The sequence below is a fragment of the Mugil cephalus genome, chromosome 14 (assembly GCF_022458985.1).
Source record: "Mugil cephalus isolate CIBA_MC_2020 chromosome 14, CIBA_Mcephalus_1.1, whole genome shotgun sequence".
Classification (NCBI taxonomy): Eukaryota; Metazoa; Chordata; class Actinopteri; order Mugiliformes; family Mugilidae; genus Mugil; species Mugil cephalus.
In genome coordinates this window covers 5,409,555-5,434,115 of record NC_061783.1, presented here as the reverse complement: position 1 = coordinate 5,434,115, position 24,561 = coordinate 5,409,555, and the positions used below count along the sequence as shown (strand labels likewise).

The following is a 24,561-nucleotide window of genomic DNA, read 5'->3' as shown; positions in this document are numbered from 1 at the left end:
GGGGATCAAATACTTATTTCCCTTAATAAAATACATAACAATTTATAACTTTTAGATTGTGTGTTTTTTATGCATTTTCGATTGATATTCTGTCTATACCCATAACCAGTAAACAACCATAAAAACCAGAGTCTGATCATTTCTATGGAAGTGGGCAAACTTACAAATTCAGCAGGGGATCAAATACTTATTTCCCCCACTGTACATATCCGTGCACAGGAATGAATGTAATCTGCATGTAAAGCCATATTTCAGAGTGTATTCGGAAAGTAGGAGATGATACCTGCTAAACAAACATTAATTAAAACAAACGCCATGGGGCAAGTTCAGGGTTCAGCTGCAGATCTGCTGCTGGGGCTGGAAAAAAAAGAGACTCAGCAGATGACTTTGCTACAGGCCTTTCATCTGTGGCTGGAACCCAAGCTGTCCAGGTACAACCCCGTCTCACATCATCACATGGCCACCCTGCTGCCACAACCCAGCGTGTTAAATACAGTCAGAGAGAGCAGCTACTCCTGGATCATATCAATTAAAAATATATACTGCCACTGAGCAGGGACACTGCTTTGGTAGCCTTTGGCAAGGTGTTACTGCTTAAATACCTCGGCAGAAGTGAGTCAGAATTTATTCTGCTGCTTTTTAGCATAATAATGGAGAGCAGCGAGAGCCAAGCGAGAACCAGTCGGCTTGGAAGCCAAAAATGTACTTAAGGAACATTGAGGAAAAATGCCCCCTCACCACCACCACCACCACTGTGACAGTGGGGTGGCCGACGTTTTGTGATTGATTTTGCTTCCACAGTCTTTTTAAGGCCATCTCTGCCAGTAAACAAGAAATTAGTTAGAAAATATCTTTTAAATGTGGAGCTTGGGTGAAGATTAATACCGAAGACATCAGAACAATAAAAGAACCATAAAGGAAGACATATGGAATTATGCAGTGAACAAAAAAAAGGCTTCTCTCTTAATCATCTTCGTGAAATAGTTACGCTCAATCATCTGGAATGGCTTTCCTGCAGTGTCCCAGAGGGGGTTTAGGTTGAGTGATTGGTGAGGACCAGATCAGCTGATGCAGACCATCACTCTCCTTCCTGGTCAAATAGCCCTTACACGGCCTGGAGGATGTCTGGGGTCCCTGATGGTTCCTCTAAGCTCAAACCAGATGGGATGACTTGTTGCTGCAGAATCCTGTGGTAGCCACTGCTGTTCACCAGCTTATCAACCCTACAGCCTCTACCCCCATGCTTCACAGTGGAAACCACGCATGTAGAAACCACCCGCTCACCCTTTCTGCATCTCCACACACATGGAAGGTGGAAGCAAGCATCTCATCAGACCAAACTGCAGACTTCCATTGGTCCAGTGTCCTTTGTGTTAACTTAATTGTTTAGTATATGTGTTCATCCATAGTTTAGATGTGTTTGGTATTGATCTACAATACAGGAAATTATAAGAAATGAAGAAAAACCACTGACATGGTGTTCCCCAAATTTCGACTGGCATTGTATCATTGATATCATTTAAGTTGAAAATTGAATCGAAATAGACTTTTTAAAGTCTGATAATTATATCACCCGACTCATTATTTTACTCTTATAGGGTAAATTCCAAATTATACTTAGACTTGGGCCTTCATGATATTTTATTATTTACCATTTGGCCTTTAAAGTAACATTTTTAATGGTTAACCGATGGTGGTTAACTGAATTTGTGTCTCCCATTTTTTGGCCTATTTGTTTAGAATTAAGTTTAAAAGTTTCGGATTTCTGTCTAATAACTATATTATCTGTCACCACCTTGATCGATTGTTATCTTGCCCTAAGGGCTGAGTTCAGTCTTCTTGTTTTACTCTTTATGGAGATTTAGGCTTTCTTTGGACTCGGTAAATCTACAGGTTGATTATTATTGTTATAATTATTATTTAACTTTTTAAATTGTATTTATTCATTTTTAATTTAATATTATTTCATTCACTGGTGGAAGGATTTTGTGTGCGCGCCGGCGAGCCTGTGGTGTTCCACCTCCTCGCCACGTGGGGTCGCTGCAGAACCGCATTCCCGCGTCCTACTTGCTTGCTCGCTTGACGGTGCAAGCTGGGGAAAAAGTAGAGGAACCGTTACAGGAAAAAGGGGGGGTCTCTCTTTTTTTTTTTTTTTTGAACGCTTTAGTTCGAGATCAGATGCTCCCTGTGCGGGCTGCGGTGCAGGCGGCGATGAGCGGAGCGGAGCGCACAACTTCTGACCAGTCCTCCTCCTGCTGCCACTGCTGCTGGAGTTTCTTGTAGGATTTGCTTCTTGTGGCAAAGCGTGCTGGACTTTACTACTACTTCTTCTTCTGACAACATGTATTCAGCAGCGTTGCTACTGATTCTCGCCGCCAGGATCTTCGCAGACAGCATGGAGGGACCATCAGGTAAACGCACGAAAAAGAAGAAATGTTTGCCTGAGTTGCCGCTTTCAAAGTTGACGATCGGCGTTTAAAGTAACTCTCTCCGAGCAGTATGGGCATTTATGTTGAAATCAGGTGTTTTGCTGTGTCAAAAAACAAAAAGTTGTCTCGTGGGTGCGTGCGTTCAGCTGCTCCAGTCCAGACAGCTGTTCTGGCTCGCGTTTCGTCCTGGGAACTTTCTCCTTGGTGAAACGTTGAGATCTCAGTCGGCATTAAAAGCATCGCCTCGCATCATCCTGGCATCGGTTCATTGCAAGGTTCATTGGCGTGGGTAGGACTTTCTGCGGGCAATTTTTAAGATCAGATCTGCAGAGTTGGGGGAAAAAATTATACAGATATAAAAGATGGACGAGGATTTAATATTTAAATGCTGATCACACACACAAACATGCACATCCTCTCCTTCTACTCTCTCTCTCTCTGCCTATCTGCATCCATTGTGTTCAGCAACATAACTGTCATGTTTTTATTGCTGCAGGTGGCAACACCATTTTCTACCCCAGTGAATGTAAACAGGTCTCGGTGCTCCTCTGATTTAATTATTTTTTTTAAACATTTTTTTATGAACTTCCCTGTATGCATCTTCTCAGTATCCATGCAGCATCTCAATTATGATGCAGGGGATGATTGGTCGAGCCGTTCAGTCTGTGGCTCGCTCATTCATCTGAGCTGTCTGGAGTTTGCACAACTCGGGAGGAGCGTGTGTCTTCTGCCGCAACAAAGCAATACGGTGGAGATGAATTAGTGATGTCGGGGTTGCGCCCCAAATAACTGCGCTGACAGCTGATCCAAACCCTCTCTGTGTGTATCCGTCAACAGCCGTGGACAGTTTTTGAAGTGTTTTTCGGTAGTGAGGGGAGCTGTGATTGAAAGCTGTTAATACCTGAGATCCACAGTTCAAATAATCTGGCTGGTTGAACATTCAAATGGTTAAAGTGGTTTGTGGAGACTTCTAAAGGCCTCCGACATTATGTCCAGAGAAAGCCTGCTGTCACATCCTTGTTGAGTTGGTCTCAAGTGAAAGTGCCAGCTGATTTCCCCCAGGAATGCTTTGCAACTCGTGTGATCGCCGTAGTCGCGGTATAAATACTCGTGGGTTCATGGGTATCAGTTACGCGACAGCCCAAACCAGTTGCTGGACAGACGTGCTCCGAGACCCTGCCCTGCTTTCCAGGATCAGATGGGTTCTGTAGGCAAGAATGAATGGGACAAGCCACCTGCTGTGTAAGCTTACACGGGACAACAGAAAGGACTGTCCCAAAGCCGCTAGGCATATTATGTTCAGCTTATTTGTTGGAAAAAAGTTCTGTCATCGAGAATTGAGATTGGTGGAAAATTGTCTCCACACAGACAGAGAAAGGTATAGAGAAAGACAGTCCCACTGCTATGTCCGTTGGTTTGTTGAACCTCATTTCTTGGCACTGAATAGTACTGAAAATGTTGGCCTTGAATATCGTTGCAAAATTGTATTTTCTGATCTGAATTTTCCCGCTCACAATCATGCCACTCACGTCTTGTACGTCTACATTTGTGTTGATCGAGTAGCAGGATTGCAACTAGCAGTTGTTTTCATTATCAGCCGATCTCTGCATTAGCCTTATTGATTATCAAATTGGGATAGAAAATGTCAGGAAATAGCTCCAAAGGTCAAAATGGTTGCTTCAGATTGCCTTGTTTTGTCCGATAAGATGTATTCCCTTAGTTATTATGGGAGACTGAGGAATTATTCACAGTTGAGAAGCTGGTACAGAAATATTTTTTAAAAAATAACTGGAAAAAAAAGGAAAAGTTGTGACTGCAGAGTTAACTAGTAGAGCCAGGTTTACTTGTTAGATCTTTAGTCCCTTCTATTCCTTTTATTGTTTGTCCTTTGCTATCACTACCACCACAATGTCTTACTTTGTGGCATTGCACCTGAAACAAAGAACTTTAAAGGAGATGTTTAAAATGAAAAGAGACGATATGACAAAGGTTAGCAAGCCTGAAGCGCGTCGTTTGTCACTCATCAACATGCAAAACGCATCATCAAACGGAGTCGTGAAGGTACAGCAGCTGTGACGCAGTGATCCATGCGCTGAATGTGATAAAAAGCTGTTTGTTACATTGGAAAGATTTGCTTTTTGGTTTTACGTCGACATTAGATTGACGACGAGAGCTGAGGGAGAGAAAGAAAGGCAATGCAGGATGCGGACTTTGTGGTCCCTAGCTCAATACCCAGGTCAACAGGGTGCCACGAAATACCGCTTCTCTAAGACACTGATGTGTCGGTGCTTTGAAAACGAGGACTGTGCTGCATCCTGATGATGCTGCCGATCTACTGGCTTACAAACAAGTCAGTTTAAATTTATTTATGAAGTCCAGTATTCACATATTCCACACGCAGCTTGAGGTGTAAATCATCAAAGGCCTGAATTTACAGGTGCTGAAGTTTTAAAGTTGCCCTTTGGCAGCCTTGTGGGATTGCCAACAAGGTATGTCATGCTGCTTTAATGTTGATCGAGGGGAAGAACATGAGAATTTGCGGCGCCACAATTTCTACTGTATTCGTGAAAAATGCTTCGGTATCAAAGTGGAGTTCCCGCGTTTGGAGGTCTCTCCCCTCGGCTCGGCAAGTTTCACCTACACAACGTGTGATTGCTGAGGTGAAACCTGGCTCGTTGTTCAAATGCGCCGGGCCCCCGTTAGCGCGGCCTCCGAGGAGCCGGAGCGGGGAGGTAATTTAATCTTGAAATGAAACCACGTGAGCCAAGTCAGACACTGAGCGGCGCTGACATGCAGCTCCAAAAAGCCTGGGATTGGAGGTCGGGAAGAGGTAGAGCTTGAAAAAGGCCACCCTGAAAATGGGCGCTGACACGGGACGGTGGGCTTTCGTGGTCTGATGGAGGAAGGGGGGGGGTCCTAGGCGTGCAGCGGTGTGGATCGAGCTGCGCGTTAATCCAACAGAAAATAGCACGACACACAGCTCTCCTGGGGCAAATGTGGAGCCTGAAAATGAAGAAAATGGAGCAATGATGAAATGTGACTGTTCTCAAGGAAATAACACAAGATTCTTTAATAGAACAATGGCGAATTGCATAATGGCTACACGTTGTCAAAGAAAATGACTACACTGTAATTATGGCTCATGATAATGAGATGACAGAGGAGCAGGCGCTGCTTCAACACCAGTTCATATAGAGAAATCTACGAGTTTAAGCCGTTCACATTGTTTACCAGACGGTTGCATGGCGTCAGAGCTGTGGGACCAAATTTCAGAAGCGACACACTAAACGATGCCGCTTTAATTGTCTGTTAGCCTGGAGAAAAATGGCCACGGTTCGCTTGAAATGGATAAAAATGACCTATTTGTAATGATAAATTGCAGCCCACGTTTCACTCTTCACCTTTCTGATGAGCGTTGCTGCGTTAGATGGATCACATGTTACTAACTGACTACTAGAGGCTGTTTTTTTCCCACTTAAATGGATGGGTCCAGCATCAAATGCATGGGTATATTCAATCAGCCAGAGCAGCTTGGGAGATGGATGTGGCTAGAAGGAAGCAGGCCGAGCTGAGTTGGAAGTCAGTAAGGCCTTTCATTTCCTATATTCCACCAGTTTGATAACAGTTGGGGGATTTTAATTGCCTCCGCCGTTAGTCTTGAGTAGCTCGTTCATTTCTGGATTTTTTTTTTATGTCAGTGTGGCTAACGTAAACTTGTAAAGTTGTTGGACAGAATGAAAGCGTAGTCACTGCAGTGGAGTATTTCTCAGGCTGGTGAATGGCGGAGAGACTTGGCAAACTTCAGTTTATAAGTGTGTATAACTTTCATATTACTTCCGTTTATCTCAAAATGATTTCCCCTTATCGTTGAAGGAGGAGTCAGGGCTGCCGTTGTGCGACCGAAGGCAATTTTCTCCGTGGAAGTGGAGTTGGTGAAATGCAGTGTGGCCGTCAACCGAATAGTTTGTGCCTGTCCAGTCTGAATCCCAGCTGCTTCTCCTCCATCTGTCTTTCAGTGTATAGTATCTTCCGTAGTCGTCAGTCATCGAGGGTACGGGGGCAAAACTCATTACAGTCACTAATTCTAGTATTGCTGTGTCGCTTGGGCATTTAGACACCGTCTTGTTTGCTGTTTTAGCACTGACTTGTATCTGACAACACACACATTGGTGCAGACGTCTTAAGTTTGTCGTAGGTTGAAACTCAGGGTCTGGAAAAGTGAAATAATGTGAATTCCTGACCATGACTGCAGCATGTTCCTGACTTGGTGTAAGGAACCACAATAATGTCACCATTAGTTGGGTGAATGGCCGTAAGATACCATTCCTTTCAGTTGCATCTAAATAAAAGCCAATTAATACTCATATAATTAAGTTGGTTAAAGGAATTAGTGGTCTTTAGCCATGTAGCTAATTAAGGGAACTGAAATGATGTGACTACAAGGTTAGCCCAGGATAACCATGCGTGGCTGCTCTGGAATAATAGGATATTTGCTTGCTTGAGCAGGGCTTTTCTATCAAAGGGGCGTTTAAGGTTCAACCTGTTCATCCTCATGGTTCGGGGTCTCAACCCTTAGTTCAGCCTTTCAGCATGGCTGTCCTTGGGCTTTTTCTGCCTCGTATCTCAAGTATACGAGCTGAGACTAAACTCATCGAGGTCAAAGAACATTTTTGCTACCTACCTAAAAAACCCACACTGCATACTACTATGATATTGCTCTGCCAACGTCCCTCGAGCTAGGACGTCACTCCAAACCACATCACTGCACCTTTGTACTACATGTAATAAGATGACTCAACATGAATATTTTAGCTTTTACAGGAAGATGAAAGAAAAGCATTTTGACGTAAAACCACTGGCATATTTAGGATATTATACCAAATTCAAAAATATGCAATGACAAATCCTATCTTTTGGAAAATGCTCTTGATTTCACTTTGTCCACATAAAAAAAGGAAAGTAAAAAGTATTTATATTTGCTGTTGAACAATTACTAGTGTGATAGTTAGAGTTTCAGTGACATTTTTTTTGGCCAACACTTATCATCAAATTAGTTATATCTGATTTTCTAAACCAGTTTAATCGGGTTGTTGGAAGCCACATGTTGGTCCTCTGTGATGGAGTTAACAATCAGACTGTACTTGAATATTATCAAGTATCCTTATGGCATTAATCTGCCACTGCGGCTGCTCGCATGCCCGTCACTGCCACGCTTTGTGAATGGAGCTGACAGCACTGCCAGGCCGCTTTGGCCTGAACCCACGTAGGCGGAGAGAACCAGGGCCGGCTTTGGCACTCCAGGTGTTGGAAATGTGTTGTTTTGTTGTTTTTTTTTTTCCTCTTCCCTCATCGACAGCAAATCATTATTGAGCAGATGGAGAAATGCCAGCAGGCGCCTCGCTGCCTGTCAGGCTGATTGCTAAACATGTTTAGACAATAAAGTTAATTTGCGCACTTTAAGACATCGGTGCTGAATGCCTACGTTGGTGTTCAATTTTAGATGATTCTGAAGGTGGCTGCTGGGTGCCTGATTGCTGTTGCTCAAACCTTCCTGTGTGACTCATTTCATCGCTACCACAGCTCCCTTTTCTTTCAGCAAGCTATAGGACCACGTGTTGGATTAGATGCTCATGGTTGAGGGGAATAAATTCGCATAATAATGTCTCGGCTGCATGTGAAATTTGAATGTTGGAATTTGCTGTGTGTGTGTGTGAGTCCTGCTAATTGTGCTGTTATGGCGTCTCAGAGGGACTGACCTGTTGCTGAGGCAACAAAAGCTAAGGAGTTTAAAGCATCGAGACTGCGGTGATACCCAGACGTCAGTTTGCTTTTTAGCAAATTTTAGAAAAAGTACTTAACTTCCTGGCGTCCCCGTCTGCCACAGATTGTGTGAAATTTTCCAGAGTATTGAGATTGTGAAGATGATGCTTTGAATGCAGCCATAAAGGCAAATTGCAGTGAAACAAATTGCACTAACAGTAGTGTCTAAAGACATGTCAGGTGCTTTTAAAACGCATTCCAGAAAATGGATCAAATTGAATTTCTGGTGCAACTTGCCAATGTGCATGGAGGAGAAATAATGAGTACTAAGGCTGTGTATTGAACCCTAGATACTTTTTTGTACCTTTGCAATTTTGTCTTTATCTGTGCCTCTGTTGGTTGCTAGTTAGTTGTAGGGAAAGTGGCCACCCCAGGAAAGCAAATTAGAGCTCTTCATCAACATTTAGGCCCTGGAATGCTCTCAACATCACAGATTGATGATGGATAACAGTGTGGAGTGTTCGAGGGAGGGTTTTTCCTTTCAAGGATAATTTACCTCGTAGTTCGGGAAGCACTTGCCTGCAGCACACAGACGTGGCCAGCTTGTTGGGAATGGCAGCTGAGATTGATGGTGTAGAACCCGGTTGGTTGTTGCGCTGGCAGTGTGCATGTATTAGGGATGAGGCGTACACACAGATGAGATATGCAGGAGCATGACTGTTTTGCAGTGATGGCTGCCTGTCCATTTAGTCCAAGCCCTGCTCTCCGTCAGGTTCGGCTGCCGCTGCCATTACCTCCCAGATTTGTCAGAGCCGCTGACAGCCGACCATGAATAATCTCTATGAATATTCCTCTGTCGCTCGTGCTGCCCAGCCGACGGTGTGTTTGCACTCTGCAGCTAGGCCAGTTGTCCAACCTGTTCCCCGGCCATGAAACCTGTGGTCAGACCTGTCACGTCCGATGACGGGTTGATGCCACCGGCGGCTTATCGCTGCGGCGTCAGAGGACAGAGGCGCAGATTCAGCAGATTGGGTCAGGGTTCAGCCACAACATGATTTTTTGGTGATTCTGTCACCAAGTGTCACTTTAGATTGAGATGACAGCTGAGGCCAAACTGCGGGAATAGCGCTCCTCTCGCTTGCTTCCCTCCGTGCAGCTTCTGGGTGAAAATAACTGCAATGATGCCAAAAGCCATTTCTTTTCAGCTCTGCTTCCTCCTCCTCAACTCCTTATCTGAGGCCTTTCCCTCTCAAGCATGTTTAGTCCCCCGTGTCATTAATGTGAAAGACCACAAGCGCTGATAAACTGAAGTTCGATTAACTGCCAAACTGCAAACCCACTACTCCACTGTTAATTTATTTAAGATACTGAAAAAATCACTGATATGGGGCAAGAACTGAGGTATGAAGGTCCCATGGTGGCTGTAGATATTACACTTTAAAAAAGTAGCCGTTTTAAGTTATCAAACCTGTGGGCCTTGGAGTGTCCCTGCGGCACACGAGAGATATTAAAAGTTGGAGGGAAACTTGCGAGGAAAAAAACCCCAAATAATTAAATAAATACTATGACATGCCCCTTACTGGAGTGAACAAGGGCACAGTGGTAGCGCCTGCTCACCCCTGTCAAGGTTAGCAATGCCCCTCCTGAGCACAGCAGGGGAGGTTATGCAGCATGAGCAGCAACACCTGTGTGTCTGTGGGACGTCTTCGTCGCCAGCTTCTTCTCTTCATTCTTTGGAAAAAATGGATCGATGCCAGTTTTTTTTGCTCTGCGTTGCCCTTTTCAGAAGCATCATACTTTGTAATGGTATACAGTACATGAAGTGTCAGAGCCACGGGGTGCAGGCGGGTGAAGTGACGAGTAATGCCCTGTACTGTACTTTAGAGGTGCTTTTTGGGCACATAGGCACAGCTGATGCGTGGCTGGCACTTTGTATGTCAAGAAGTCCGCAAGAATCATTTAATAATGGGATAGGGATGCAGAGATCAATTTGTTTTGTTCCATAACGATTCAAGTGCCAGTGTCCTGTTTGTCCCAAATGGAACATTTGTACGCCTTGCCTGTCCATTCAAGTTACTGAAATTGTGCTGTGCCCGAATAAATATATACAGGGCCGCATAAAACTTTTCTTGCCCTTCAGAACTTGGTGTGAATGTCAGAGTGGCAAGGACAAAGCCGCTGCTCTCCAAAAAGAACATTTCTGCCCATCTGCAGTCTTCTAAACTTTACGTGGACAAGCCAGAAGAATTTTGGAAAAACGTTTTGTACACAGATGAGACCAAAATAGATGGTTTGAATAGAGGCGTCATGTTTGGAGATGAAACAGCAGCGCATTCCAGCATCAGAACCTCATCCCGTCCATGAAACACAGGGCTAGTAATGTCCTTGGCTGGGCTTGTTTTGCTTCATCTGGGCCAGGGTGGCTTGCCATCATTGATGGACCAATTAATTCTGAATTATACTGTTTTTTTTTCTAAGAGAAAATATTAGCACTTTTGTCTGCAAGACGGTGACCCCAAGCACACAAGTTGTTTCACAAGAGAATGGTTCAGGGACAAAATGTATGTTTTGGAATGACCTGGAGCACATGTAAGGAAACCATAGATGACTGGTGGCAAAACACTGAATGTTTCTGACATTGCTGTAAATACATGGTGGATCTGTCATGTCTTGTGGAATCAGACAGTGGCCAAAACAACATCTGCTGTGAAAAGTCAACATCAGGACTGTTGACGCACAAAAACATTGCGATCTGTGGACAGCGGCGTGTGGACATTCTCTCCCTGAAATCATGCATGTTTGGTATTAATAGTAGTCCTTGTGTAAGGACATCTCAAAAGAGAATTTCAGCATATCTGGACAGTCCCTACATGAAATTTCATTTAGTGCGGTTATGGACTTTGTAGGATACTGCATCTCCTATTCAGATGTCAGAAAGGTGTGAAGTCCCCGACAGTTCACAACAGTCTGCAAGCGCTTCGTTTGGAGCGCATCGACACCTTTATATCCAGCGGCTCCCGCTGTGATCAAGACGCACTGTCTGCAACATTACGTGTGAAAAAAAGATGACTTTTCCTGGATTAACATCTTTCAAAGTGAAATTAATAAACACTTAACCTGTAGGCGTTCCTGCTGAGAAATGAACCTTTAACCCTGTCAGTGTTAATGCCTTCCTTCCTCATCCTGGACCCCTTGCCTCCCAACCCATCTGTTCTTCTTCTTCCTCTTCTTGAAATAACTTGGCATACACTTTTTTGTTAGATCTATCTACCTTTTTTCTGTCTACCTTCCCTCTGACTTCTGTGTGGAGGATCCACATTGGCAGTGATTCAGAAATTTGTAGGATATTGGCAGTTAAAAGTAGTAATAGTACTTGGGCCAGCAAGTCTGTGTTTGCCTTCCAAATGGGTTATGCATCAGTAGTGAGTACAGTGGGTTGTGACACGTTTGGCCTATGGACAGATAAATGTAAAAGATTACATTCATGAGCAAGGAGCTTGTAGATCTTGGACCACATTAGAATGGGAAGGGTGTTGCATCTTCGGTCACAGAGGAACATGCTTAGCCAAGGATGATTGGAAACCCTCCGTCTGTTTTATGAGAGGTATCGCCGCTTGTGCCCTGAGTTGACGTTTTTATAAGCTTGCCGTTCCAGGAGGCCCTAAATGATTGATTCAATAAGTAAGACTCTTAGGTGCTGCTTCTCAGGTGGAAGTGAAGAAAAACCAGCAGAGAATGATGTAAAGGAAGCGAAGTGAGAGAGGAGCGTGCAGTACCGGAGGATGGCGGGAGATTATTGATCACATCAGTGGAAGCGGTTTGGTGGAAACAGCATGGAAATCAGCTGGTGGTCGGATTTCTGCCTGTGCTGCAAGTCTGCGCATCACCTTTCATCTTCCCTCCACCGTCTGATCTAGCAAGCCGACTCGAGGTGAAAGTAGCTCAGAGGAGGCCTCTCCAGATTGGCCGCTGAGCATGTGTGTCCCTCTGCCCTCCTGGCCTACACCCCTAATCTCAGCATCAATGGAGTCTGAGCAGATGGCACTGTGGCTGGGGTCACCAGGCTCATACACAATAATAGTAGGGCATGAGAGGATGATGATGTTGGCCCAGACACCGGAGGGATGATGCAGGGATGACCTAAGTAGACATTAAAAACAGATCTACTTTGTTTGCCCTTGCATAAGGCAGCGCTTGACATATGTTGTTTGTGAGTTGGTTTAAACACAGCCTCCTGTATTTTGACCTAGAAAAGTGATGAGAGCAGCAGAAAAGCTTGCTATCAAACGGCTGCACTGCTTTTTTACGTCTCATGGAGAAATTCTTTGCTGATGTTGATGTTTAATGAAATCAAAGAAAATTCTCTGTCAATTCTGATGGGTGATCAGAACCCACAGTTTCCTATTTAAACAGCTGCCCTTTTTTTAAACGCCTTTTGGATTATCATGACCTGGATAACTGAGAACCTTCACATATATAAAAACGCATGTGTCACGTTATTAAAAGTAAGGTGAGATCACAAACCTCTTAAAGCTTCTATGGGCAACGTGATTTTGAAACAAAATCAGTCGGAGCTCTCAACTAAGCTCAGCTCAGTTTTATTTTTTATTTTTCCTTAAATACCACTTCAAATGCAACCCACTTGACTTCTAATTAATTGAGAAGTGACTGAAAAAATTTCAAGAGGGCCTGAAGACACGGGACAGTCCAAATGTCAGAGCTCTGTCTGGTGAGTCACGTCCATTATTAGTGTAAGGTTGAAAGCACTGAGAGTAAAAATGTAATGCTAACAAAGTATGTTTGTTATACTGAGAGAAACAATATTGCCATCCAGGTCAAATCATTTCGGTGAGCTTCAGTAGAGTAACAGTGAGGTAGTCTTACATGCCATCTATAATTAAGACAACGTTTCTTACTTCCTTGCTCTGATTGGTTGTTGAATTATCTAATTGGGTAAAATCAGTGGCGTCTTCTTTTGCTGCCTTATGAATTGATTAATATTTACCTATAATCAGTTACTCATCCTGGTTAGATCATTGAACTGAGCTGATGTTGAGTTAATGGTTGTAAATGATGGGTACATTTGTGTCATGAGCTATTTCTAAATACAAAAGATAAATATTAGCTTGCCATAAGTACCACAGACTGAATGAAGTAAAGCTTGATGCTATTTAAAAGAAATATTACGCCATGGGATTATATAAATGTTGAAGCCACTGGGACCAAGTATCAAACTTTGGGGGACAGGGCAGGAAAAGACTCCAGGCATAAAGAAAGAGCTGAGTAGAACTGCCTGACTCAGCTGCCAGAAAAGGTCATTTTTTTTCCTTTTTGTTATGCAAATTAGCTACCTGACTTCCTCTTCCACTTCTATGCATATCACATGCAGTGTGCTTGACAGGTGGGTAATTTTAGCTTGTCAGTAAGCAACGGAAGGAGCTACAGTGACCCTGATGTGGTTAGCGGACGACAGGAATGTATATAGAACAATGTGTGACATGTTTGTCATTGTAATTCCCGAGGGACGGTTTGCGCATAAATTGCTTCTGCCTCAGTCTGCGCATCTACGCCCGTGCAATCCTGCAGCTAGTCCCCGACGTCTCTAATTATATGCACACAAAAGTAGGCTAGGCATTGTTTTCATAACCCCCCCCCCCCCCCCCCAAAAAAAAAAAAAAAAACACACACACAGTCTCCACCGAAGCCCTGCACCACTCGCCAACACTGTCAACCCACTTTCTGCCAGGACGGAAGACCTGTTGTTAATTAAACCTGCCAATCATACAGAGGAATGGGGGAGGGAATGGAAAAGAGTGAGAAAGTTTCTCACTTTTTCATAGTGTTTTACAGCGATGCTTACTTTATGATAATAGAGTCAGTCACATCTTCATTTAAGAGGTTTTGGCCAATGACAGGAGAAGCTTAACGGTGGTTGTGCAACAGCCGTGTGACAAGTGTCTGGTCCTCAGCTTGTACATGCATGAATACATCTGGGGAGGGTTTAGCAATTAAACGGGGCACGCAGATCAGGAATCCTGTCAAAAGCAATAGCTCTTTTTTATTCTGTCGGTAGAGAAAGTTATAGAGTTAAGCTAACGAGCTCTGTTGCAGTGTTCAGCGTGGCTCCAAACCTCTTATTGTCCTCTACGTCCTTGCTTTGCTTGGACACAGTCTAGAACCCCCCCATGTTGTCTATGTATAATTAAAAATGAGCTGGAGAGGGATTACAGTACAAGGCAGGATGAATCTGTACAGGCAATGAAGTGAGAGCATAAGTCCAGTCACTAATAGAAGGTTTAGGGTGGCCAGTTGGCTGGGCACAGAATGGGTTGGGTTGAGTTGGGCTGAGGGGGATTTTCAAACATCCTCCGCCAGTGTAACTAATAAAAGTTAACACGTTTGTCCCATCCATGGGTTAGCCGACATGTTTTACAGCAGTTTACTGTCAATCCGTACCTAAGTGCTCTCTTACCTAATTAAGTTGATGTGTTTATTGTTAATTATGCTGAAGGCGTGCCTGAATAGATCCCCTGATGGGCTCCTTACAGTAACACAGATGTGAGAATGCCCTGCAACAAAACATACCTTAAATCCATTTGAGAAAGTGGACACTGACACATTAGCAGTGACAGACACTTATGCTTAGGTAAGGGGAGAAAAGGAACAGTGCCCACACGGTTATTGCTACAACAATACCTATTATGAGTATTGCCCATACTACAAATGCCGCAAATTATAATTATAATCATGCTGCTGCTACAATTTTCTTCAATTCAGCAAAGTAGTATTAAGAAGTACTAGTTATTGCTATACTACTTACACTAAGTGATAAATGGTCTGCACTTTTCATCTTAGCGGTACTTAAAGCTCTTTACCTGTCTCCGCTAACGTTCTGTCTCCATTATTATGAAGATTGGCTACTTTGTCTTTCTGTATGTGATAGTAAATTGGTTTTAACTAAAAGAGCTATTTTTCACACATAATATAAATGAAAGATTGACCTGGCCTCCAAATTCTCTAGATCCCAAACTGATCAAGTATCTGTGGGATGCTCCACAGAGGCCCCTCCCCTCACCCAGAGGCTCCCACAAACGATACGATGACAGTATGTGCTGCTGCCTTAGCTCCCTCAGTGGCTCCTCCCCCCAGGTTTGAACCAAGGATATAAAGCCCTGACTCTGTGAAGCTAGCTGGCCCACTCAACACCTGACTCAGGACATGCATCTAACTTTTGCTGGAGCAACACAAGACCCCGGAGCTCTGGGGAATTCGAGTGGTGGGCTTTTGCCAGAGGGCACCTGGGCTCCCGACTAAGTGACTGCTGCAGTAGAGGGAAAAGACTCAGCAAATGTGTGGGTGTGTGTGGGTTTGCGAGTTCTGACCTAGCCGGGGGGGTGTGAATAAAATTGTCCTGGTTCCATCACTGAGATCATTACCGCAGGTGTTTGAGCACTCGCAGATGCAGTCGGAGATGTAAGCTTTGACCAAAAAACAACCTTTCTCCTCTGGTTTTTCAAAAAGTTGGCATAAGGTTATAATAATTAGGTAGGTAGTGGGGCCTTTTCACTGTCACTGACTTTGACAGTTGGTCTTAATGATGTTGACATTTCAAATATGCTCCGGAGAAAATGTTGTTCGGAGCAATCGCCCTCTCCCTTCATGTTACGAAAAACAAAATCACTGGCATGTGAAATTTGCGTGGCAAGAGAGGGGGTGGAAGAGGAGGACGAGGAGGGGAAGTTGTAGCAGGAACTGGGAGGAGGGCACAAGTTTTTTTCTAGTTGATTAGGCAGCTGAAATCATCTTTTGTGAAGGCAGAGTAGGCGAAGAGAGGGAGGAGGGAAGCTGAACCTCCCAGAGGAAGGCCTTTTGGGTTCAGTGCTGCTGGAGTGATGCGGGTGGGGGTTTTGTTCTGGGCTCAGTTTCAGGGGCGTGGGTCCATTCAGAGGCAAGACTGGAGGCTCACGGATTTATTCCGACCCAGTGGGTAGCTGCAGCGGTGCCGGCAGGCTGCACTGGAGGATTTAAAGCCCTATCGCAAGAATATAGCGGCATGCTACTTGCAGAGAAAACAAGGGCAAGGAAGCAAAACCATGTACAGTCATTATTGGCGTCTACAGGAGGCTGAAAGTTGGGGAAGGACAGAGACAGAGAGATTGCTGCAGAAGGGGAAACAGAATGTGAACTGAAGGAGCAATGAGTGGTGGTGTTGGACAGAGGACAAGGCAGGGGGAAAAATTACAGCAGACAGTGAATGATGAGTGAAGAAGAGAAGGATGTCGGGAGAGGAGGAAGGTGAGAGGGCTACTTAGTGAATGTGCAAAGGATAGAGAGTCTGTTGTCTGCTGTCTGAACACAGCAGAGCCACTGTCTGCAGCTGCATGGTCCCCGTGGCGGAGCTCCATTTCGGGGGCTGTGTATGTACGAACAAACACACCCTCAGAGAGAGGGCTCGCGCCAAAGCAAGTCTTCTCATTAATGTGCGCAGCGGCACAGGGCTCATTTTAGAGACCATTACGTCCGGGTAAGAACTGCTCGTTTGTCAAGATAGTGCCGGAATTATGTCTGATTTGTCTTCTTTGTTGTGCTACACTTGATTTACAAAGTCAAATCAGTCCACTTCATCTGGGACTGCATAATTCCCACTGTGGGAAATGTCCGTGCTACGTATCGTTCACTGCAAAGAGTATATTTATCTCCCGGACCTGTGATGTCTCAGCCCTCTTTCAAGACTTCAAAAGACCCAAGGGAAATTCTTCATTTTTTTTGTAAGCCAGGTGGAAGAGAGGAGGCAGTTTGTTTGCACACTGAAACTGCGTCTATCTATATATAAGAATTCAGGTAACGACCACCTTTCTACTTGGGCGTGAGCTCAGCAACTTTTCTAGGGCAACCTCTCCAAAGTATTGCCCTCCAAGTGGCACAGTGTACCAAAAGTCAGTCTTAACCATGGATGTGATGCGACTGCACAGTCATTCCATGGGGGAACGTCTGAGGCTGTCTGCCGGCCTGCTCCAGGGTTGCTGATGATGAATGTGCAAACTCGGGAACTGTGTCCTCAAGTTGAGACTATACAGCCTGACCTTGGAACAGTCGTGAAGAAGATTCACACCTCTAGACTGATTGATGATCAGTGGACCTGATCTCTAACCTCCAGGCTCTGTGGCTGCGGCGGAGAGACACACCACAACTATTAGGCTGAAGTATTGGCCTCCTGTTAGATACCTTTTAATAACAATATAAATATTAGGAAGACAATATTGACTCTCAATCACTCTCGTACTATCCTTGCTCCCCGTGCAAACACCGCCTCTAAAAAGCCACATAACAAAAAATATTAAGTTTTAACGGAGAAGCTGGCTAAACACCCAATTGTCTATAATGCCTTCTAATGTTAAAAACAAATGAGAGAAATCAATGAAGATTCAGTCTCTAAGCTTAATGAACTGGAGTATGGTGCCACCCAGGTACTGTCCCAAAACATGGGCATGTAACCTAACCCTTGTTACAGTCCTTGAAATGTCTGAAGGCTAATGCGCAGTTTATGCCTCTGCGTTAGTCAGACCCTACACAGACCCTAACGGTCTGTTGGTAGTAACATAGTTCCACTGCAGTATTTCCGGCTGTTTCTCAATCTGTCGATTGCTTTGGATCATTAAAGATGGATGGATCAGTAAAGGTTCAGATATACAAACGTTTGTGCGACTTGTCTTCGGAGACATTTCGGCAAAAATTTCAGTTGCCATTGTTGAAAGTGAGGCAGGAAATGGGAAGTAAAAACAAAAATAAAAACAATGGAAAAAAGACAATGAATAGAGTTGGGTAGCATTTTTAAAGAGGCAGACTGACAAGCACACAAGTATAAATGGCTCACGTCAACAAAGGCTACATGGGTTTCTTGTCGTTGAAGCTGGCACCTTTTCGCATTCACGTTCTTGACAAAGTACAGGACGTCTGCTTCTAGAATGTGCTGATGTTCGGTGTTCAGTTTCTCCAAATGTACTTTTTTTGACTTTGTGAGTGAACTTTAGCTACAGCTAAGGTTTTCTTCTGACGAGTCTTCCAGATGGCGCCCTTTTGTTCATCATCTCTGCACACTGTAACAGTCAACCATCGCTCCTGTGTCAGTCAACCCCTGCTTTCGTCTTTCTTGCAGCTGCTTGCGTTTAGTCTATATTGTCTGCCAGTTTGTCCGTGGGGATAAATGTGAGAGAACCTGTCATGAATAACAGCACACAACAAGACCGGTGCATCTAATGTGAGCGGGAGGCTAAAAATATATCAGTCAGGTTTATGTGCCTTTCATTCCAGGCAGGATTTACCATAAATCCGTACTAGCTGCCAAGTGGTATGGTGGCAGTTCGCTAACAACGTGTGTTACACAAATTCCTCCCCTTTGATAGGAATGAGGACACGGTACTATATTTTCTGAAATCAGTTGAACTCACTGTTGCATTTTGGCCAGTTTCACCTGTTTTTTGGCTGTCTAGTGCGTCATTTTCTGCCAGTTCGTACCCCACCACAGCGGCACCTTTGCTGCTTTTGTCATCTTTCAGTTTCCAAACCTAACTCTGCAAATCACCAGTGGAATGGACTTGATTACTCCAGACAATAACACCTGATTGCAAAGACCGTCACCAGCGAATAAGAGTGATTATTGCGAACTCTGAACACCGAATGCCACACTATACAATCTGTGGCTTCGATATTTCACGTTATGTCCCTCTGATTGCCTAGTTTGTAGATTCCCGTTGAATTAAATGATAATTACAACCCTGCTCTGACAGATTATGAGCTTATTTTTATTGAGTGGCGAGTGGAAAATGAGAAAATTGGTGGTATTTTGTCCCTAACAGCAGCGTTTCTACCCCCCAAAAATCTTTAAGTACATGAACTAGCAATCATTGATGCTTCATTACCAAACCAACGATCAGTGCCTTTATAACAAGAGGATGCAGGAAAGGCTATGTGATAGTTGGCGTATTATCTTTCTTGCAAATAAATTACCCACTTTCTCAATGACTCGCATACAATAGACTCTAATTATAATCATTCTCAAGGGTTTTGTGGAATGTGTTATATCGCTAAGTAGGCTGCCCATGCTGCGAGAGATCCCAAGACTGCAACACTGACACACTGCCTGTTGCTCCAGAGGCACTGGGAGTTTATTCTAGTCAATACTCTAAAGGAAAGTCGGGTTTATCAGGGTGGTTATTGCTCCCCCAATTCGCCTTCTCTCTGATGTTCCAGTAAATTCGACTGAATATCTTTAGCGTCTCCTCCGAGGAGCGTGCTCCTCCACAGGGGACTGGACGTATTTGTAGAAGCGATCTGTCTGCTTGAAGAATGTGTCTCCGGAGTGTCTTGACTCACATTTTCTCTCTTACGGCCAAAATGAAAGAAGACACACAGCGCTGTCTGCCCGTTATCCGCAGGGTTCAGCCTCTCCTGTCTTCTCGGATGAGACTTAAAATGTGTGTGTCCGTGTCTGCATCCGTTTGTCTTTATGCGCCGCGTCTCCCCTGCCACCGAGATGACATTCACACTTCATGTGCCTTTCAGAAAACCATACTCCTATAAAAGACAGAAACATAGCCTGACAATATTCTTCTTCTTCTTTTTACATTTTTTTATTATTTATTTTTAAGTGCCTCAGAGATATAATCATTGACCATCCTAGTGGCCCATAGAGGCTAAGACTCAAGAAAATGTGATGGGAACTTAAGTGTATATTGATTTTTTGTTTGTTTTAAGCCATTTTCTTGCATCTTCTCACCATGCACACAATGCAACAAAATTGGTCCATATGCGATTAAAATCCAAAACATGACAGAAGCTACAACTCTTGCTGTTTTTCAAAAACTCTTGCCGGGTCCTATGTTCCCCGGTCACACACAAAGCGGGGAACATAGGGATGATCCCCTCTTGCTGATGAAAGGTTTGACGACAAAGAAGAACTAAACTAAAGCAAAGCTATGAACTCGATGCAAACTGTTGTTGCTGTTGCTGTTGCTGTTGCTAAGAACGTCACTTAAAGAAATTAAAATGTTTCCAAGTGTGTAGTGTGGTCGTGGTTTCCGGGTCGCTGGGGAAATAATAACATTAGCATCATGTGTGACCGGCTTAATATTTTGGCCCAAGTGTTCTCCAGGGGGTTAATCAGCCATGCACAACGTGCTCCTTATAGTCTGCTGCAAATGCATTCTGATAAAAGACTTACACAGTCTGTAGCCTCACAGTTCACAGGGACCTAGAGCAAAGTTATTTGCAATAATCCTAGATAGATACACCTTCAGTCCAAAAGAAACACCAACAGTCACTCCAGTTTGAAACCACTATGCCTTCCACTCGGGTTGTACATAGTTGTGTTGGTGTTTAGAGAGACGTGGTAAATCCCTGTGCAGCACATGCAATACATACAATACAACCCCTGATCCATTTAGAGTCTCTATTACACCTGATCTATGGCTATGGATTGTGGGAGGAAAGTGGAACACCCACATAGCTGTGAGGACTCCAATTAAACCCAGAATGTTTCCAAGGTAAAGTTACTCTGGGATATCGATTTCTAAGACGCCTGGACAGAGCTCAGTGCATCTATTTCATTCCCCGAAAATCCCACTAAAGTGTCATAATATATAAACTGCAAATGGCTGCAAAGGATTTTCAATTAATGCAAGTGTCTGAACAGTTACTCAGCCCGCTGTTGAGATTTCTGGCTTTCAGAACCTACTTTCTGTCCCGGGGAACAGTCCAAACCCCGCTCTCCCCAGCTACTGGCATTTTCAGCCCACTGATGGATGGCGCCGTGAGTGAGTTTCAGCTGCGACAGCTAAAACGCCTGCGTCTCAGGCCAGAAGACGACAGTGACAAAGCAGTATTTTATTACAGCATTCATCACAGTGTTTTGCATGGTTACATATTACCTCTTCAGATTTCATTGGATCCCAGGGTTACTCTGGGATCTTCTAAACGTCACACTGTGTATGCAACCATCATCGGGATTCCTTTTTATCAGCGGAGTTTGATGGAAATCATACGGTTTAATACAGTCTGAAAGCCCAATATATACAGTGAGCTTCATAAGTGTAGGAAATCAAACATATCCCATAATGCCAGTCTGACTGGCTAGATCCCACGCAAAGCCCTCTGCCTCTAGCCTTCCTCAAGGATCAGCTGCTCATTACAAGTGTGTTGTCGCTAATTGTTCGGCCACCCCGCCCTCTTCCCACTACAGCCATTTTTTACTTTCTCTTTGAAAAAAAAAACTGTCTGAATCTCCATGACGTCTCAAAACTACAAGCAGAAGAAAAGCAGACAAACAGGAATAGCTACAGGCGGCCCTTTCTTCCTCCCTGACATGCATGCGGATACACAGTCACTTCACCTCCCCGCAGACGTGCATTTATTTTCTACCTTCCAGACCTTTCTGGTGCGCGCACACAAAGACAAACCCACATGTTTTTTTTTTTTTTTTTTGGTACTTTGCTGCTCCCCACACCTCTTGCCTGTCCTGGCCATCACTCAGCCATCCCCGCTGATGTGACAGAGGAGCCGTCAGAGCGTCTCAGTCAGGCGCTCTGATGGTGAGCCGGAGTGACAGAGCGACAGGGGGAAACGCGCCAAACAAACAGCCAGTAATATTGCCCTGTCCTTTCACTTACAGCTCTCTGTCAAACCAGAGTGCTGACAGAGTGGAGAAAAAGTACAGGCACCCTTAAACATGCGGACGCCCGAGCAGTACGTACGTACGCACGCAGCCGCCCACCCACACACAAGCGCACGCAGTCGGGCGCACGTAAATACAGCACACACGCAGCTGTTTGCATTATAATGGGATCGTTTGAAAAGCTTTTCTTTGCTCATTGCACATTGAGTGATCTCCGATAGCTTTTTGCGGCAGAGCCCAATGCGAGGATTCATGAATGCCAAAACTGTTTCCCTCACATTCACTATGTGACTTTGCCATCATAGCCCCCCTCTGAGCCGCGCTGAGTTATTTACACAGCTTCGGGTGAGGATTATGTCCACGGGCCCTGATTGTTTCCCATGCATGACTGGCATTAATGTGTCTGGGTAGCTAAACAGGATGGGCGATGCACAGAGACACGGCAGGCTCTTACCTCAATCAGGGCCTGGATGATCCGGGATTACCGGAGATCGTGTCCATTCATTCCCTATGGGCTGCAGCTTGGTACGTCTCCAAGACACCCCCCTAGTGCCGAGTTCTAATCGTTGATGAGGCGTAGCATCTGCAGAACACTGTATGAAGAGCTTGTGGGGATGCTTATAAATGTAGTAGTATTCTTATCTAGTTGGCATCCGGGAGTGTCACAGAGAGGAATGGTGCACATGATCAGGTTTCCGCGTGGGCACCGTTACCTACTGATCTTGCTGCGAGAAGATTCAAAAAGACTTTGGCTTGGTTTAGTAAACGGTAGATGAAAGAATCAATGTCACATCAGGCTGCGTATATTCAAATTCAAAATTTTGCCAGCATTGACACGGGCTCCTTTTTCTGTTATTTAAGGTCCAGAACAATTAAACCATGCAGCACCATTGTTCAATTTAATGTGGAAAATCAGTCCCTCTTCTTTCTGAAATAGTCATTGTCTCCTGGCTGAGTTCTGCAGAACAATGGCAAAAGAGATTAAGAGGCCCTAATTCTCCTCAGAAATCCACTTTAGCCCTACCATAGAATGTAGCCCAAGGGTTGGAGAAAGCTTTACATCTCTCTCGCCAGACTGAGCTCCTCTTAGCTTTATGTCTCTCCCGTCTCACTTGCAGTCAGCAATGACAGGTGCACCCGGTGGTGTTCACCAGGGGCAAATGACTGGGATTACTTCCTGGACGATAACTCTGAGGACCTTCTGGCCTCCAGATGGACCCAGCGTCAAGACACCGGTGACACCCAAGTTCCTTGAGTTGGCGATGAATTATTCTCCCTTTAACCAGGGCATAAAAGATGCTGTCAGTCTTTAGATGGGCTGCACAGCTTGTGTCACCAACGTCAGGGAGTGTCATATATCACCTCTCCCAGGCTTAGTTGCAGATCATGAGCGGGAGGTGGCACAGCTCCATGGATATCCTTTTGGCTTTTTGGAACTTTTGGCCGGGTAGAGCAGGTAACAAGTATTTAATTAACTTTGTGGCTAAGGAGCTATGTTTGAAGTGAGCCAACTACTGGGTAGCCTGGAGCTAAATTTGTATCCGTCCTTTCCTCCCTCATCCCGGAGCCTATGAATTTCTAAGTTGTGACCACAGAAAGATGGAGCAGCCTATTTGGTCCAGATGTACTTATGTGTTTCATGTCCCTGAGAGTGAGGGATTTGTTTGCTTATGTCTGGGTTTCTCTGCCTGAATAAAGCATTAGCTTGCAGGTTAGCCTAATGCGATGCTCCCTTCTGGAACTTCCCTCTGTGATAGCCTAAGGGTGCAAACATAAGGGGATTAGAAAACACACACACACACACACAGAAACCAGTGTCTTCGTTTTTTTTTTTTTGTTGTTGTTGTTTTTGTTACCGAACACCCTTCTATCTCCAACTCACTCTCCCCTTCATTTTTTTCTCCCAGAATACACACCAAAGCGCTTGCAAACGAGCACATGCATAAGCATGAAAATACCCACACGGCAGAACGTTATTCTGGGCCGATGCATCAACGACGACCATGCGCGTCTCATCCTTTTGCTGGAAACTAGCTGTGACGCTAACACGAGGCGAAGTGTTATCTGGCTGGGCGCGGTCGCGAGGCTTGCCCTCTGCGGGGTGGCACAGCACCAACCGTGCAAGCGGACATCGGGCGCAACCTCGAGCAAGGCAGCGGGAGAGAGCGAGACCCAGAGATAATGATGCAGTGCATGTTGATTCCGTTTTTATTTTATTCTTTTTTGGCATAGTTATGCTGCTTGTCTTGACCAGAGGCTGGCCATTAGTGGGATGTGATGGTGTCCAACACTTTCTTCCAGTGACAAACGTGATTTCATTTTGCTGTGTGTTGTGTCTCCATTTGAAGGAAAGATGTGGTCTTGTGCCCTGCACTGGGGCACGTCATTATGGAGCGTAAGGTCCTCTGTTTGTCCTTCACAGAGTTTCCAGTGAGATCCCAGGGGTCCTTGTCTTTTCTGTATTAGATAATAGATACAGTATAGTGTATCAGTATGTGCACTGTAAGGCCTGTGTGTGTATTAATGTGTGCAGAGGTAAGGACGCTTGTTTTTGTTGAGGCACAGTCTGAGCTGAATGTGTTCAGACAGCATTAGATAATGCGTGCATGAAAGGGGCTTCACTTAATTCATTGACCTCATTCCTTGATCTTGTTTATTTGTGTTCTTGTGGCTGCTTAGTGAGCCTTTAATGGCGCTAGGTCG

General features: G+C 44.6%; 1 protein-coding gene across 6 annotated transcripts in view; it reads left to right on the top strand.

The window, feature by feature from the left end:
* The first annotated feature begins 2,164 nt into the window (after nt 1-2,164).
* ptprua (protein tyrosine phosphatase receptor type Ua) overlaps nt 2,165-24,561 on the top strand; it is a 192,904-nt gene continuing 170,507 nt past the window's right edge. For all 6 annotated transcript variants that reach the window (XM_047604874.1, XM_047604871.1, XM_047604873.1 and 3 more), the window contains exon 1: nt 2,165-2,411. In XM_047604874.1, coding sequence (XP_047460830.1) covers nt 2,342-2,411 — 70 coding nt within the window. In that variant the 5' untranslated portion in view covers nt 2,165-2,341. The remainder of the gene's footprint in view (nt 2,412-24,561) is intronic.